Source organism: Cebus imitator, unplaced genomic scaffold, assembly GCF_001604975.1.
Source record: "Cebus imitator isolate Cc_AM_T3 unplaced genomic scaffold, Cebus_imitator-1.0 Scaffold73, whole genome shotgun sequence".
NCBI lineage: Eukaryota > Metazoa > Chordata > Mammalia > Primates > Cebidae > Cebus > Cebus imitator.
Window position 1 is genome coordinate 5,075,964 of NW_016107388.1, and position 18,795 is coordinate 5,094,758.

Sequence of the window (18,795 nt, forward strand, 5' to 3'; positions counted from 1 at the left end):
TCACAGAAAAGGGAGGTGGTCACTAAGTATCCAAAACCAGAAAGTAAGGACTGCTTAACAGATCAGAGGGATTTCTTATTTGGAAAAGTCAGAAGTCAATGTTGAAATAAGGAGAAAAACTAATTGGATAACAGATTATCGACACTAATTTTATAATCCCAGTGACTCCTACATTAAAGAAAAAGACAGAGCAGGTGCAGTGGCTCACGCCTATAATCCCAGCACTTTGGGAGGCTAAAGCGTGTGGATCACCTGAGGTCAGGAGTTCAAGACCAGCCTGGCCAACATGGTGAAACCCCGTATCTACTAAAAACAGAAAAATTAGGCCGGGCGCAGTGGCTCACGGCTGTAATCCCAGTACTTTGGGAGGCTCAGGTGGGCAGATCACCTGAGGTTAGGAGTTCAAGACCAGCCTGATTAACATGGAGAAACCCCATCTCTACTAAAAATACAAAATTAGCCAGGCATGGTGGCGCGTGCCTATAATTCCAGCTTCTCAGGAGGCTGAGGGAGGAGACTCGCTTGAACCTGGGAGGTGGAGGTTGCGGTGAGCCAAGATTGCACCATTGCACACCAGCCTGGGCAACAAGAGCAAAACTTCATCTAAAAAAGAAAAATTAACCAGGTTTGGTGGTGGGCTCCTGTAATCCCAGCTACTCAGGAGGCTGAGGCAGAATCACTTGAACCCAGGAGGCAGAAGTTGCAGTGAGCTGAGATTGCGCCACTGTACTCCAGCCAGGGCAACAGGGCAGGACTCCATCTCAAAAAAAAGGAAAAACAATAATCAAAAAAAAAAAAAAAAAAAAAAAAAAAAAAAATTAAAAAAAAAAAAAAAGGTTATAAAAGATAAACACCAAAAGAAACTTCTTAAATAGGTAGAAACACTGAAAACCAAATTTGGGGATTTTTTTTTTTTAGCTGATTAAAACAATAACATGAGATTATTTCTTATGCCTGGTTCCATTCTAAGCCAACCATACCATCATCAAAATTTCTCTCTCTGAATAAATATATATTTTAAGGACATTGTTATTTTACTCCTTTTCATCAGATACATATATTCCAAATGTTAACATTCCAAATGTTAAAATACTCAAAAAAGTCAGAGAAAAGTCAGAATTAAATTTTATTTCACATTGATAGAAACCATGAAAAACATTTACATTTTCCCATGTTACAGCACAACAATTCAACAGAATATTTCTTGCCATAAATAAAATCTTGCTGATATTTAGAACTGAAACAACCGTTTATGTTCTTCAAGGTAAAGAAAAATGACATAGTAAATGATTGTTTAAAATGTTTAAATCCAGACATAAACATATGGCTTCATTATTAACATCCTATATAGTCCATTACTAAATTATTTCCATTATTGATTAGCACCCATTTATAAAGATGCATTCTTAACATTGTTTTGGTCAGCTGGGATACAGCAGAAAAATTAACAGAGTTCAGAAATATCAAGCATAAATTTTTGCTACATATTAATCTGGTAACTACACTTTATGCATAGGGCTCTGATTAGCCTTTATTACTCATTAAGTTTGTTTTCAAATACTTTTTACCAGTAATCTGGAAATTTTGACAATTTAAAATGATTGCTATTTTATGTTTGGACAAAAAATAATTTGACTAAAGTGAAAATTTCAAATAAGCCCACTGGCAGATGAAAATAAAGCAAAATTACAATAGACTCCTCATCTTCTATAGCAGTTGGTTTCAAACATGTGTATAAAGTAAACTCTATGCTATGAGGAGATGAAATCATCTTAGAAATTAGTTTTCAAGATCAGTCTTAAACATATTTCAGAACATGGCCAGGCGCGCTGGCTCACATCTGTAATCCCAGCAAGTTGGGAAGCCAAGGTTCTTGGGCAGATCACGAGGTCAGGAGTTCAAGACCAGCCTGGCCAACATGGTGAAACCCCATCTCTACTAAAAATACAAAAATTAGCTGGGCATGGTGGTGCATGCCTGTAATCTCAGCTGGTTGGGAGGCTGAGGCAGGAGAATTGCTTGAACCAAGACGGGGGAGGCAGAAGTTGCAGTGAGCCGAGATCATGCCACTGCACTCAAGCTTGGGTTACAGAGCAAGATTCCGTCTCAAAAAAAAATTTCAGAACATACTAGAATATGATCTAATTCTTTCAGTTGTTTACAGAAAAATAAATCCACAGAATTATTCCTGTTACCTGGGTTGAAGATCCTAATAACTAAATAGGTATAAATTTGGATAAGGTATAATTTGAAATAAGTAGTGCATGAAGTTTTAATGTCTGGTTTCTCTATAAAGCATAAATAGATTTTAAATACCTTATATCTGTGACTCAAAATGTCAAATTACAGTATGTATTGACAGTAGCTGTCTATGGCAGAGAGGCTATATTTGGTCTGCTATGAAGGATAATAAAGAAAGAATGAATTTTTTTTTTCTGAAGAGTAAAGAATATTAAATAGAAATAATATCAGGGAAAAGAAAAACCTGGTCCCAAAATAAAAGGGCCATTTATTGAAGAGAACAATTTACTCTTTCATGACAATGAACAGCATTATCCCTATTATTAGGAATAACATAATACCACCTCATTCTTACGTATTACAATCAGGATGTATATATGAATACATATATAAAATACAGACACTGCATGGTGACTAAGCAATTTTGGAATAAATCCATAGACTAAGTCACAGCATGCATAACTGTTTATATCTTAACTGCTCATTTTTACCTGAACAAATTTTCATTAGGCATACTGCTAATTTCCAAATGATGTAATAAAAAATCTGGTGGCAGTACTATATTATTTTGCTGACTTATATTTGAGAAAAAAGAAGCTACCTGCTTCATCTACTTTAATATGGTAGTATCCTGAATCTTCTTATAAGAATACATGTATAGAAACTTAAAAGATCATACATTTCTCATGAGGGACATTATTTGATCTGTGTCACTAGAGTGTATTTGCAAAACATTTTAACACTGCAAACATTAGAAATTTGAAGACTGGGCATGAGAAAAGGTTTATTCTCTACTACAATGATGCTGGTGTACTTCTACACAAGGCCTCTTAGTGACATCAATCAATTGGAGGTAGGACTTTATCAATGAATTGCTTGACATCCATCATTTCCTGTTTGGAATAAAGTAATTTAATATGCAGTTACATAAATCAGAAATTAAATTCCCACTAAAACACCACTAATCAAATCCATGGTGTGCACAGTTAAGGTGAAATCATTTTTACTAAGACATAAAAGAGAAATAAGGCTCCAACAGAAATTTCAGAACATTTCCCATCATGATTATTGTACACCGAAATGACAGCTCCCATCTAGTATCTAGTTCTGCATCTCCCTATACTGAAACAAAATAAAAGACATGGGGGTTTGGGGGTAGCCAGGGAAGTTTACAGGTGACAGTACCTACACCAAGAAATCTCAGTAAGTGTACAATTACTGACAACTAAGTATGAGTGACAAAGCAGAGCTTCTACCATTCTCTAATTTGAATTGCATGCTAAATCCATAGCATTAACTATTTTGTGTCTTTTACAAGGAATTATATACAACTAACCATTTCATAGACAGCATGTACCTAAGATGTGCCTAGGAAGATATGAACATTAATATACCAAAGGTTTATCATAGAAGAAACTTTCTCCTGTTAGCCTCTTGCACCTGGTTCAGTTTTCTCACCTCCCTCAAACTCACCTCCTGCTATCAGCTCTTATATATCAAGGTCTTACCTAGCCTCATAGTGACAAATATTAGCAATGCAGCTTACCTACAGCCTTATAATTAAGTCACTCAGAAAAGAGCCACAGTATGAAAGGATTCCATTTCACAATACTCTGACGTCCCAGAAAGTTTCCTGTGAGATCACCTCCCATTACCCTACTTCTCCTCACTTTCTGCTACTACTCATTCAGTCCTGTCTTTGTAGACTCATCTATGGAGATTTTAAGAAGCTCCAGGGTATTTGTGATGCAAAGCCCATGAGGAAAACAGCTGCTCTAGAGACCTTCAGTCCCTCTTACTCACATTAAGCGTTCCAGGACTTCCCCTGCCCTCTTTTTTCTGGATTCAATATTGTAATACTCTATATTAGCAGGGGAACACACTAGGTTCCCAGGCACCCTTGTCATTTTGGGTAAGTCATATTATCACCTCTTTCTCTGTCCCTAAAGCAAATATTTAACCAGGCTGAATGGTTGTAAAACTGTCAGTGTGACTATCTCACTATTGAGGAATTAATTTTTACTCTCAGTCTTTTCAAGCCTCCAAACCTATTCAGGCTGCCTTCATTCTTATCAAGTGACCATATCTCCTATTAGACTGAAAAGATAAGCACATCTAGGCCAGGCTTGATGGCTCAAGCCTGTAGTCCCAGCACTTTGGGAGGCCAAGACAGGCAGATCATGAGGTCAGGAGTTCGAGACCACCCTGGCCAAAACGGCGAAACCCTGTCTCTACAAAAACACAAAAAATTTGCTGGGCATGGTGGCAGGTGCCTGTAGTCCCAGCTACTCAGGAGGCTGAGGCAGGAGAATCACTTGAACCCAGGAGGCGGAGGTTGCCGTGAGCCAACACCATGCTGTTGCACTCCAGCTTGGCAACAGAGTGAGACTCCATCTCAAAAAAAAAAAAAAAAAAAAAGGTAAGCACATCTCATATGAGCTCCCAAACACTCTCTTCTCTCTCTCCATCTCCTATTTATAATAGTCACCTGGCCCGTCCTTTTCTATCTTGATTGAAAATGTTTTTCTCCTCTTTTAAGGCAAGCACTAAGACTTTATTCTATTCTATGATCCCTCTGAGAATGCCCCTATCAATTATCTTCTCTTTTCTGCATCTTCTTCCTCCCTCCTTCCACTCATAGGTCTTTCTCTGCTTCCATTAAAGAACAAATTTCCTACTCCCTCTCTACCAAAACTTTTTAAAAAGGTCTATACATGGTGCCTCTGCTTCTTCATTTCCCTATCCACTTTACACAGTCCTTTGCATTTTGGATTTATCTACCCAAACATCCAAGGTCACAGGTGGCTTAATATTGGATATTTTCTTCCTAACCTATTTCTCTTTAACCCTTCCCTGAAACACATTACACATCTCCTCCCCATTCTGAAAATCTCTCCTCCCATACTCTCAACACCTAACTCCCTTTATCATTAGGCTAAACTTAAGGTGTCCCCTAAAGTTCTATTCCCAAGTTTCTATTCCCTTTTTTTTTTTTTTTTTTTTTTTTAAGACTGAGTTCTCACTCTGTTGCCAGGCTGGAGTGCAGTGGCACGATCTCGGCTCACTGCAACCTCCACCTCCCAGTTTCAAGCAATTCTCCTGCCTCAGCCTCCCAAGTAGCTGGGTACAGGTGCATACCACCATGCCCGGCTAATTTTTGTATTTTTAGTAGAGACAGGGTTTCACCATGTTGGCCAGGATGGTCTCAATCTCTTGATCTCCCAAAGTGTTGGGATTACAGGCATGAGCCACCACACCTGGCCCCTGAGCTTTTTTTCTTATGATGCTTTCTCAAGATCATTCTTCATTGATCAATAGTATTAGTAATTATTTTCAAATCTCCATTTCCCAGCTTGAACTTCAGACAAGTATTTCCAACATCCTATATTGATATCATGGGGGCACATCAATCTCAATACAAACACTAAACTCAGTATTATCTCCTTCCTTTACAACTGTTTCTTGCACCTACTTTTTATGATGGCAACAGAGCGAGAACTCTCACGCCCTTTTGATACTTCCTGGGTTGCTACACCCCATAGAATTAATCTCTAAATCCTACTGGATCACCTGTCTCCAGAATGTAGATCAGATCACATCTCACTTCAACCAAAAACATCGATAGCTTCCTGCTGCTTAGAGAGTCAGTCCCTTCTCAGCACAGAGAGTCTCTGTTCCATGTCTTGTCCTGTGACACTCAGCTTTTCCTAAGACTCTAGTCTGACTGAATGGCTTGCTCTTCCTGGCCTGCAGTTCTTTCTCTGCTAACGAAATCCCAACACTTTTCAAAATCTAGCTGTTTCGTCACGGTCTCAGTGCCTCCTAAGATAAAATTAATCTTTTCTCAGTTTTTCAGGGCACTTCCTGTTGTTTATTTTATTTTCCAAGGGCACTTTTTAAAGTTTCTAATACAATGGAGGTCAGTTTCTGCTATAAATACTGTTACTTAGACATGCATCTTTCTATTAAATTTTAATTTATCTTAAATTTTAATGAAAGTGAATGTTTATTATTCATCTTTGAATTATGTATAATGGCTGTGTGTAACAGCCAATCAGTAGATATTTGTTGAATTAAGTTGAATACACACTTATCTAATGACCTGCTAACTTATGATCCAAGGCGAATTAACTCATTTAAATCCCCAAGCATTCAAATGTTACTTTTCTTGAAAATATCACATGAAAACAGTTGCAAATATGGTACTGATCACTGCTTCCAGACACATACCTGTTGACACGAACTGTGCATCATACCCTGATAGGTTTTAAAGGTCACATTGGCTGGATTCACCAATGTTTTTAGTTTTTCAACCGTAAGAGAACCAAACATCAGGGGAACTAAAGGGTCACAATCTCCGTGGCACTGAAGAATAGAAATATCTCTATTGGCGCCACTGATAGGCCCCTGCAAAAAGCAAAAGAAGAAATAGTATTATTTTTGTAAAGGTACAGGACACTATGCCAGGCATTTAAAATTCTACATAAATATGCATGCATATATAACATGCTAGAAATTATATTTGGCCAAAGGAATAAAATTCCTTCTATCCATATACTCACCACACCCCTTTATTTAACTTCCATAGGATTTGTGATCACCTTGCCTCATATAATAATATATACCTTCCCAGTGAATGAGTCCCTTGAAGCATATTATATTTTCTGCTTTTTTTGGTTTAGTTGGTTGTTTTAGTACTTTCAGTTGCTGCTTTATTCAGTTATCTTTTTTTTTTTTTTTTTTAAAAAAAAAGAGTCTTGCTCTGTCGCCCAGGCTGGAGTGAAGTGGTACAACTGTGACTCACTGCAACCTCTACCTCCTAGGTTCAAGTGATTTTTGTGCCTCAGCCTCCCAAGTAGCTAGCATCACAGGCGTGCACCACCCCGCCCAGCTAATTTTTGTTTTTTTAATAGATACGCGGTTTTACCATGTTGGCCAGGCTGGTCTCAAACTCCTGATCTGAGGTGATCTGCCTGCCTTGGCCTCCCAAAGTACTGGGATTATAGGCATGAGCCACTGTGCCTAGACTAAAAATAAATATTATTTCTATGGGTTAAAAAGAGTCCTCATTTTCATATATATCCTAAAATGTATCAAATCCTTCAAATCTAAAATTTGTGACAATAAGGTTTCCTTCTAATTCCATTCTATGTACTCCACAATAAAGACAGTACAGCATACTAAGGCCTAGTAATACATCACAAAAGTCTAAGAAAATTCTTTTTAACAAAAGATGAGTGCTGTAAGTGAAGGACTCTGGGTGATGGTGATGTGTCAGTGCAGGTTCAGACCACAGCAAATGCATGACTGTGGAGGTGGGGATGCTGATGGTGGGGAAGCTGTGCACATGGGGGACAGGAGGTACACAGTAACTCTACCTTCTGCTCAGTTTTGCTGTGAATTTAAAACTTCTCTAAAAAATAAAGTTTATTAGGCCAGGGCAGTGGTTCACGCCTGTAATCCCAGTACTTTGGGAGGCCAAGGCAGGCAGATCTCGAGGTCAGGAGATGGGTCATCCTGGCTAACACGGTGAAATCCTGTCTCTACTAAAAATACAAAAAATTACCTAGGCGTCATGGTACACGCCTGTAGTCCCAGCTACTCAGGAGGCTCAGGCAGGAGAATTGCTTGAACCCGGGAGGTGGAGGTTGCAGTGAGCTGAGATCGTGCTACTGCACTCCAGCCTAGTTGAAAGAGCAAGACTCTGTCTCAAAAAAATAAAAAAAGTTTATTAATAAAAAAAAATAAGATGATCTCCAATATTATCTGCTAGCTGCCTTTAGCTCAGTAATCTGATATTGAGTGCATCAACCAAGTTACCTGTGGAAATGATGCCCGAAGTGGAAGCCAGCAGCTGAGTGCAGTGACACCCGCCAATTTCTGCTGCGTGGTAAGGGCAGTATACAAAGATAAAGCTCCTCCCTGAAAAGACAAGCAGGGAAAGTCAATGAACACAGCAATTTAGAGGGTTTCTTATTACTAATGAGATCCATAAAACAATCAAACTCAGTGGCTGATGTCAAATCAAATCAGGCAAATAGTGGAAACAGAAATACACCCCACCATGTCCTAAAGGATTCGGTTCCCTTCACCAGAGAACACACTGACTTCCTTTCCAATGAGACATTGTTTGTAGCATCGGAAACTGTTGCACTTACAACATGCCTTAGAAATATTCTGAATTTATATTTTCTCCTTTGCAGAGTTTTAGGTATAAAATCCCATCTGGTCTTAAATCGGTCTTTCTTTTCTCTCTCTGCTCTCTCTCTTACTTTTTTTGATGGAGTTTCGCTCTTGTTGCCCAGGCTGGAGTGCATGGCGTGATCTCAGCTCACCACAACCTCTGCCTCCGGGTTCAAGCGATTCCCCTGCCTCAGTCTCCCAGGTAGCCGAGATTATAGGCATGCAGCACTATGCCCAGCTAATTTTTTATTTTTAGTAGAGACAGGGTTTCTCCATGTTGATCAGGCTGGTCTCCAACTCCCAATCTCAGGTGATCCGCCCACCTCGGCCTCCCAAAGTGCTGGGATTACAGGCGTGAGCCACCGCATCCAGCTCTTAAATTGGTATTACTTTCCAAATGACAATTTAAGATAATAAGAACTACTTAGCAGACACCTGCAGACTATCTGCCTACCCAGTTCACAACACCCTGCATTCTGGAAGCTGCACTCCTGCCGGCCATCTGGGACCCCCACCACTCTGACTATGCCCATGGGTCATTGTAACACATGAGGACATGAGAGCCTTTTTCACCCCAGGCAGTGATGTTCTGTCTCCCAGCACTGAGGAAATAGGATTCGGTGACCACCAGTCACACTGTGTGGCTGGACCTGTAACATGTAAACTCAAGAGGTGGAAAAGCAATAGACTGCAAAAGCCAAGATGGCCAACTGTTGACGGAAAGGTAAACAAAGCAGATAAGCAAAGAAACAGAGATGAGAAGCCAGAGCATCTGGAGTCTGGTTCCACGGCAAACAGCTGACATGCTGCAGTAGCCATGCAAGGTCCGTATGAGGGAGCAGTGTCTGCGGACAAAGTACAGAAGGCAGGGGTAAAGTACAGAGAAGAAGAAAGATGCCCAAAATAAACAGCACATATTTATACCTAAACCTATAGTAGTGAAGGTAAAGGGAAGAAATTCTCTTATCTTCTGCTTTACTGTTCTTACCAGTAGTCTCCTCCTAGAGAGGGGACTCATGCCTGTGTTATCAGAGTTCTAATTAATTAAAAGGAAACACTGTGTTAGCTTAGAAATTTAATTACATGGTATTATAGTTATTTTAAGAAGAAATTAATTAGTTCCAGTACATTCAAACTTAAACTACTCCATAGAAAGGATTAAAGCACAGACTTCTGGATAAATATACTGATGGTACTGACATTCCACCCAAATTTTATCTTACCTGAGAAAATCCTCCCAAAATAATTCTGTTTGAAGGAATGCCATTCTTCACTTCTTGATCAATCAAAGCTTTTACTAAAAACAACATGAAAGTTAGTCAGCAGTACTTTCAAAGTTAAGCCCGTTGATAAACTTTAGGAAAAAATTAATAGAAAACCACAATTACTTTTAAGGTGGAAATGAGTGAAAAACTCAAAGCACTTCATTAAAATACAAAATTAGAATGTATTTTCATATGCCAACAGTGAATAATGTGAAAAGGAAATTTTAAAAAAATGCAATTTACAATAGCCACACATAAAAAATTAAATACCTAGGAATTACCCAAAGAAGTGAAAGATCCCTATAATGAAAACTATAAAACACTGATGAAAGAGAACACCAAAAAAATGAAAATATTCCATGTTCATGGATAGAAGAACCGATAACAATATTGTTATTGTTCATGAATTCTTCTAATCCATGAACATGGAACTTTTTCCCATACTACCCAAAGCAATCTACAGATTCAATGCAATCTCTATGAAAATACCAATGACATTCTTCACAGAAACAGAAAAACAATCTTAAAATTAATATGGAATCACAAAAGACTCAGAGTAGCCAAAGCTACCCCAAGTAAAAAGAATAAAACTAGAGAAATCACATTAATTGACTTCAAATTATACAGAGCTATAGTAACCAAAACTGCATGGTACTGGCATAAAAACAGACACACAGACCAATGGAACAGAACAGAGAACCCAGGAACAAATCCACACACCTACAGTGAACTAAACAGTTTAAAACTTAGCCAGGCATGGTGGCACATGCCTATAGCTCCAGCTACTCAGGAGCTGAGGCGGGAGAGTTGCTGGAGACCAGGAATTTGAGGCTACAGTGAGCTATGATCCCCAACTGTACTCCAACCTGGGCGACAATGTCTCTAAATAAATATGTAAATAAAAAATTACCAAACACCAACATAATTCTCAGTCACCCTGTCTCTCCATTGCTGCCCACATCCACCTACACCCACCCACACTCAGGAGTCACCAACCAGATTACCCTGAAGGCAATCCCAGTCCTCATATTATTCTACTTGTAGCTATTTCAGTACATATGTATAAAAAAAAAGGAAATTTCCTGTGATTTTTTTTTTTTTTTTTTTTTTTTTTTTCTGAGACAGAGTTTCGCCCTTGTTGCCCAGGCTGGGGTACAGTGGTGCAATCTTGGCTCAGCACGACCTCTGCCTCCCAGGTTCAAGCAACTCTCCTGCCTTAGCCTCTTCAGTAGCTGGGATTACAGGCATGCACCACCACGCCCAGCTAATTTTGTATTTTTAGTAGAGATGGGGTTTCTCCATGTTGGTCAGGCTGGTCGGGAACTCCCAATCTCAGATGATCCTCCCGCCTCAGCCTCCCTAAGTGCTGGGATTACAGGCATGAGCCACTGCACCTGGCCCCCTGCACATTTCTTAAAAGCAGACACTTCCCAGTAAGTTAGTGTTCTTTATGCTCCACCCCACAAACAGAATTACCATAATCATAAAGGAGATGGACTTCTTTACCAGAGACCAGGTTTTGAGGTTTTCTAAAGCAGAGCTAATACTTCACAGGGGTGTCAAATGAGGTGCTCTGTAAGAAACACCTAGCTTGTAAACAGTTATGTGCTTAATCAGTGATACCTATTATAATTACCACACTAAAATTAACGATTAGTAACTTTTTTTTTTTTTTGAGATACAGTCTCCCTCTGTCCCTCAGGCTGTAGTGCAATGGCACAATCTCGGCTCATTGTGACCTCCGCCTCCCAGGTTCAAGTGATTCTCCCGCCTCAGCCTCCTGAGTAGCTAGGATTACGGGTGTCCGCTACCATGACTGGCTAATTTTTTTGTATTTTTAGTAGAGACAGGGTTTCAGCACGTTACCCAGGCTGGTATCTAACCCCTGACCTCAGGTGATCCACCCACCTCAGCCTCCCAAAGTGCTGGGGTTACAGGTGTGAGCCACTGCATCTGGCCATATATTCACTGTTTATTATCATTACACTTATTATATCATTATTTTCATTGTTATTCCAAGTCTCCTTAATGAAAATAACTGGCAAAAACTATTAAACATTTTGCTGTTTTCTCCATTTTCCCATATAAATCAAAGCAAAATTATTATATGTCTGATAGAGCTTACAGGCGTGAGTTACAGAGTTACAAGTGTAAGCCACTGTGCCAGGCCCAAATGTGTCATTTTTAACCAGTACCAATGTGATTAATGAATCTACTAAAAACACTTAAGAATGCTTTTGGCTTTATAAACATTTTCTGTACTTACTGTTTTCTGCAGCCTGTTTAATCCCAGGTTCATCTTCCTGTGAATCTGGTGAAAGCCCAATAATATCAAACCTGTAAAATAAGGCAAATCTAAAAAGAACCTTTTGATTCTAAGAAAATCTATTATTATAATAAGTATATTTTACTACATTCATGTTAGCTTGGATTAAAGGGATAATCAGAAATATATATATATTTTTATTTTTTTTGAGACGAAATCTCGCTCTGTTGCTCAGGCTGAAGTGCAGTGGTACGGTCTCAGCTTACTGCAGCCTCCCCTTCCCAGGTTCATGCGATTCTCCTGCCTTAGTCTCCTGGGTAGCTGAGACTACAGGGGCATGCCACCACACCTGGCTAATTTTATATTTTTAGTAGAGATGGGGTTTCGCTATGCTGGCCAGGCTGGTCTTGAACTCCTGACCTCAGTTGATCCACCTCAACTTCAAAGTGCTGGGTTTACAGGTGTGAGCCTCCATGCCTGGCTAAAGTCAACTTTTTTTTTTTTTTTTTTTTTTTTTTTTGAGATGGGTATCCCTCTGTTGCCAGGCTGGATGCAGTAGCGTGATCTTGGCTCACTGCAACCTCTGCCTCATGGGTTCAAGTGATTCTCTTGCCTCAGCCTCTGGAGTGGCTGGGAATACAGGCATGTGCTACTATGCCTGGCTAATTTTTGTATTTTTAGTAGGGACAAGGTTTCACCATGTTGGCCAGGATGATCTTGATCTCTTGATCCACCTGCCCCAACCTCCCAAAGTGCTAGGATTACAGGCGTGAGCCACTGCGCCCAGCCCTAAAGTCATCTTTTTTTTTTAGATGGAGTCTTGCTCTGTCACCAGGCTGGAGTGCAGTGGCGCAATCTCGGCTCACTGCAACCTCCGCCTCCTGGGTTCAAGTGATTCTTCGGCCTCAGCCTCCCAACCTGATGGTAGGAATCTCAGAGAACAGTCAGGAAAAATCAAAGTCTGGAAGTAGCACACAGGAACAAAAAACTGACCCTACACAGGGACTGTGAGAATATCTTCAGAGGGCTGAAAGGGAAGTGGTTTCCTTAAAAACAACCCAGATAGACAAGAAATTGGAAAGGTGAAGAGGCTGTGGCTTAATAGGGATCATCTGAATGTTGGGTTACTAAAATCAACAAAGGTTTATCAAGCAGCAGAAGAGAGCCTCCCACGTGATTTTTATCCATACCTTCTCGCCTATTTCTCTACCTGTTCGTACAGCTCCTTAAGTTTACCCCTAAATCCAGAGCATAAAAATGCAAATAAGGTTAACTATGCAACTTTGCAAGTTAAAAAACAGCTAAATAAAAACTGCTGTACACAAAAGTGTTTCTTATAACATTACATAAAATAAGCATATAATGTTCTTATTGAATAAGTAAATTCTCACTTACCATGAAGGCATAGCCATGTTCATATTTAGTGTAACAGGCATAACAGGCCTATAAGGAAAAGAAAAAAGAGCAAAATCAGAATAACAAAGCATACAAACTTTTAGATAAAATTCCATTAATCTAAAACAGATAATTTACTTGAGACCTACACGATACTACACGCTACAGTTTTAATATATGAACTGTTTACTTCATCCACACCTGTACAAGTCTGCTCTCCACGCCCCTCCAAATGTGTTCTGAAGACAGAGGAACAGCAACAAAGGACTAAGCTTGATGAATACCTTTTCCCTTCTCACACCCTTCCTTACTACTTTTAACTTCTCAGACATGAGAAGAGAAACTGGAAACCAAGACAGCTGGAAATGTATAAAATATGAGATTCTGGTATGGGACTAAGGACAATGAGCGACTTTATTACACTGATACTGTAACCTCAATGCCTATATGCTCAGATTACACTTTTGCTAATTTTCTAGTTCTTAGCTGTGTACCCGCTTAATTAAGAGACCTCTGAATAAATAAGGGAAATCCAAAATTTGCCTAACTGTCCATTATAGCCAATTCAAATCTATGATGGGCCAGGTGCAGTAGCTTATGCCTGTAATCCTGGCACTTTGGGATGCCACGGCGGGCAGATCACGAGGTCAGGAGTTGGAGCCCAGCTTGGCCAATATGGTGAAAAATACAAACATCTGCCAGGCATGGTGGCATGTGCCTGTAGTCCCAGCTACTCAGGAGCCTGAGGCAGAAGAATCGTTTGAACTTGGGAGGCAGAGGTTGCAGTGATTCGAGGTCATGCCACCGTACTCCAGCCTGGGCAACGGAGCAGGACTCCTTCTTAAAAAAAAAAAAAAAAAGAAGAATTCTGTCTCTGGCTTGAGTAGAATAATACAGGATATAGCAACCCTAGCCACAGTATTCACTGTAGCCTACAGAGACAGACCGTCTATTTCAGGATTAAAAAAGGAAGAAATGTTTTCTTATCCTCTTCTCAGCTGTTCTTCTTCCCATTCCCTCTTTCATATTCATGTATCTGTCCCAACTTTACTGCTACTAACACTTCTGAGGATGAATTACTAACTTATATGAGTATGTCCAATCCCTTCTGGTCTTCTCCATGGCTATTGCTTATCAGCAACCTTTTGATCTAAAACAAGGGTGTCCAATCATTTGGTTTCCCTGGGCTACAATGGAAGAAGAATTGTCCTGGGTCACATATAAAAATACATTAACACTAACAAGAGCTGATGAGCTAAAATTAAAATAAAATAATATCTAAAAATACAAAAAAAAAAATCACATAATGTTTTCAGAAAGCTTACAATTTGTACTGGGCTGCATTCAAAGCTAACTTGGGCCACAGGCTGCACAAGCTTGACCTAACGTGCCAATCTCATTGATTTTCTAAGTTTGTTCAAAACTTACCAATTTCTTTTTGACATCCACAAATACTTTCAGAGCCAGAATTCAAAACCAAACCTATCATATTCCAAAGTCTGTGTTCTTTCCACAGTACAACACATTGCCTCTAAACGATAAAATTAAAGAGTGGTCTCAACATAATAAAGATTTCTCACAAATCTAACAGGTAATTCCCCTTCAGAGATATCCGGGTGATATCCTAGAATTTTATAGGTATTTGTATATCTAAAATAATTTTTCTGGGAGGCCAAGGCAGGTGGATCACTTGAGGTCAGGCATTTGAGACTAGCCTGGCCAACATGGTGAAATCCTGCCTCTACTAAAAATACAAAAATTAGCTGGGCATGGTGGCACACACCTGTAATCCTAGCTGCTCAGGAGGCTGAGGCAGGAGACTCACTAGAACCCAGGAGGTGGAGGTTGCAGTGAGCCAAGATCGCACCACTGCACTCCAGCCTGGGTGACAGAGCAAGACTCCGTCTCAAAAATAAATAAATAAAAATAATAATTTTTCTGGCCTTATAGAGAGAGATACTTTAAATTGCTTAACGAAAGAGAAAACGAAAAAAAAATCAATTTAAGAAATCATTTTATAAAGTTTTAAGGAATTCTACTAATCTTCATTTTTAAACTGAATATTTAAATAATAAAAATTAATTATATTTAAATACTTTTCTGGAAAGGTAAAACAATGACAATTGCTCCTCTCCAGACTCTGAATCACAAGCCTGAAGATCAGAAATACTCACGCATGCGGGCAGATATATTTGATATGTGAACTTCTGATACCTGCAAAGGCTTCCGCCCATCCGTGCCTAGTGGAAAAATCATTTGAATAATGCTATTATAAACTGTTTTAAATCCCAATAAGTAAGTAGTAGAATAGTACTTTAAAAACCTGTGAAGATAAAGGTAAATAGTACTTTAAAAAACTGTGAAGATAAAAATATCTTTAAAATGTGGGTCCTCTGGCTCATGCCTGTAATCCCAGCACTTTGGGAGGCCAAGGTGGGCAGATCATGAGGTCAAGAGATCAAGACCATCCTGGCCAGCATGGTGAAACCCTGTCTCTATTAAAAATACAAAAATTAGCTGGGCATGGTGGCGTGCACCTGTAGTCCCAGCTACTCGGGAGGCTGAGGTAGGAGAATTGCTTGAACCCGGGAGGCAGAGATTGCAGTGAGCCAAGATCAGGCCACTGCACTCCAGCTTGGCGTTGAGACTCGGTCTCAAAAAAAAAAAAAAAAAAAAGTGGGTCCTCAATACTATTAAAACAACACCGTGAATGTAAAAACAACCCAACAGCTAGTTAAGTTTTACCTAGGAATAAAGATTATTTCTCAGATTTCTGAACAGTAATGTATGCCCCTTCAGATATTTCCACAGGGCTTCAAAATTTCCAAAGTAGAGATATATTTTTAAAATCTCCTTATACAATGTGTTTATAAAGTAGGCAAGACAAATAACATAATTCACATTTTACTTTAAAAAAAAAAAAAGCCTCGGCCGGGCACGGTGGCTCATGCCTGTAATCCCAGCACTTTGGGAGGCCAAGGCAGGCAGATCACGAGGTCAGGAGTTCAAGACCAGCCTGGCCAACATAGTGAAACCCCATCTCTACTAAAAATACAAAAATCAGCTATTCCTTTCAAACTGCCAATGACATTCTTCAAGAAGTTAAAAAACAATGTTTTAAAATTCACATGGAACCAAATGAACCACATTCATTTGTTTACATGTTATTTATGGTTAATTTTCATCCTGAGTGGCTGAACTGAATAGTTGCAACAGAGATCTCCTGGCTGGCAAAGCCTAAAATGTTGATTCTTTTGGTCCTTTACAGAAAACAATTACTGACCCCTGTTGTGAAATATTTTTTGATATACAGATGCTTCTCAACTTAGGAGGGTTTACATCATGATAAATTCATCACAAAGTGAAAAAACCATAAATTTAGCCATAATAAGCTGGGAACTCTTTATATATTCATACTATGAAAAATCGAGCTTTCCTTTTTTCTTTGTTTCTTTTTTTTGAGACAGAATCTTGCTTTGTTGCCCAGGCTGGAGAGCAATCGTGTGATCTCAGCTCACTGCAAACTCTGACTCCCAGGTTCGAGTAATTCTCCTGCCTTAACCTCCCAAGTAGCTGGGATTACAGGCGTGAGTCACCACACCCGGCTGAAAAATCGAGCTTTTCATTATAATTTTTAGCTTGCATGAGAGTTAGAACTGTATTTGCTTAGACTAATATTCCTAAAATTATAGTATTTGTCATTTGATTTTTCTGAGTTCTTATGGGCTACATAACAACATTCAAACACAGAGCACAGCAATCATTTCTTCACTATGTGATCTTAACCTACTTTATCAGAGGTGTCTTCAACTTCTATCTCTGATTTTAAAATATTCTTCTAGACTAATTTAACAATATATATGCAAGGGCCTAATTTTTTAAAAGATTTTTGTGACATTACCATTTTAAAAAGCTTTTTCTAAGGAAAAAATGATGTCTGCAAATATTCATTTGTAAGAACGTACAATGAGAAATCTGCGTGAAAAAAACCGAAATGCCAAAATGTTCAGAAAAAAGAATATTTGATAAATTAGAACTCCAGCAATTTAAATGGATGAGATCAGCAGTGAGCTGCAGGTAGCCCAGAAAAGGCCACACTCAGCCAAATCTGGTGACCGTTAGCTGAATATAGATGCACCTCGACTTACGATGGGGTCATGTCTGGCAAAGCTGAAAAGTTGAGCAGCGTACTGATGTTTTCCTTTCGTGCCATTGTAAAGTTGAAAAATCTTAAGTCTAACCACTGTAAATTGGGGACCATGTATACTTTAGTAGTTGAGTCTGGTGGGTAGAGAATTTATCAGTTGCTTTGCTTTGCAATTGTTAAACAGTTCTAAACTCAGATTGGTTTGGTGTAAGAACTTTTTTGAGTTGGATTTGCTATTTTTGAAAACTGTATTGGATTATAATATAGTCAAGTATTCAAATCTTAAATGTTCAGTTGGGCTGGCATAGTGGCTCACACCTGTAATCCCAGCACTTTGGGAGGCTAAGGAGGGTGGATCACCTGAGGTCAGGAGTTTGAGACCAGTCTGGCCAATATACTGAAACCCCATCTCTACAAAAAATTAGCCAGGCATGGCAGCACACACCTGTAATACCAGCTACTCAGGAGGCTTAGGCAGAAGAGTCGCTGAAACCCGGGAGGCAGAGGTTGCAATGAGCCAAGATCACGCCACTGCACTCCAGCCTGGGCGACAGAGCGAGGCTCCTTCTCAAAAATAAATAAATAAATAAAATAAAATAAAAATAAAGATCTCTGGCCAGGTACAATGGCTCACACCTGTAATCTCAGCACTTTGGGAGACTGAGGTGGATGTATCACTTGAGGTCAGGAGTTCAAGACTAGCCTGGCCAACATGGTGAAACCCTGTCTCTACTAAAAATAAAAAAATTAGTCAGGCATGGCAGTGGACACCTGTAATCCAAGCTACTCTGGAGGCAGAGGTTGCAGTGAGCTTAGATCGCACCACTGCACTCCAGCCTGGGTGACAAAAAACTAAATAAATATTAAAATAAAGATCTCAGATTAACAACCTAATCTTCTACCTGAAAACACACACATACACACACCCTAACCCAAAGTTAACAGAAAGAAGAAAATAATAAAAACTAGAGAGGAAATAAATGCAATAGAGACCAGGCTTCAGCGGCTCATGCCTGTAATCCCAGCACCTTGGGAAGCTGAGGCAGTGGATCACTTGAGGTCAGAGTCTGACACCAGTCTGGCCAACATGGTGAAACCCCATATCTATCAAAAATAGAAAAACTAGCTGGGGGTGATGGCACATGTCTGTAGTCCCAGCTACTCAGGAGGCTGACACAGGAGAATCGCTTGAACCTGGGAGGCAGAGGTTGCAGTGAACTGAGATGGAGCCACTGTACTCCAGCCTGGGCGAAAAGAGCGACACTCCGTCTCAAAAAAAAAAAAAAAAAAAAAAAAAA

General features: G+C 39.5%; 1 protein-coding gene across 2 annotated transcripts in view; it reads right to left on the bottom strand.

Annotated features, from left to right (window-relative positions):
- Positions 1-2,439: 2,439 nt before the first annotated feature.
- Positions 2,440-18,795, bottom strand: part of LYPLA1 (lysophospholipase 1) — a 28,435-nt gene continuing 12,079 nt past the window's right edge. Inside the window, exons 3-9 of one of the 2 annotated variants that reach the window (XM_017531789.2) lie at positions 15,525-15,590; positions 13,351-13,398; positions 11,956-12,026; positions 9,648-9,721; positions 8,062-8,163; positions 6,472-6,648; positions 2,440-3,134 (exon numbers count right to left, since the gene is read on the bottom strand). In XM_017531789.2, coding sequence (XP_017387278.1) covers positions 3,081-3,134; positions 6,472-6,648; positions 8,062-8,163; positions 9,648-9,721; positions 11,956-12,026; positions 13,351-13,398; positions 15,525-15,590 — 592 coding nt within the window. In that variant the 3' untranslated portion in view covers positions 2,440-3,080. The remainder of the gene's footprint in view (positions 3,135-6,471; positions 6,649-8,061; positions 8,164-9,647; positions 9,722-11,955; positions 12,027-13,350; positions 13,399-15,524; positions 15,591-18,795) is intronic. The other variant, XM_017531790.2, reaches the window with a different exon arrangement.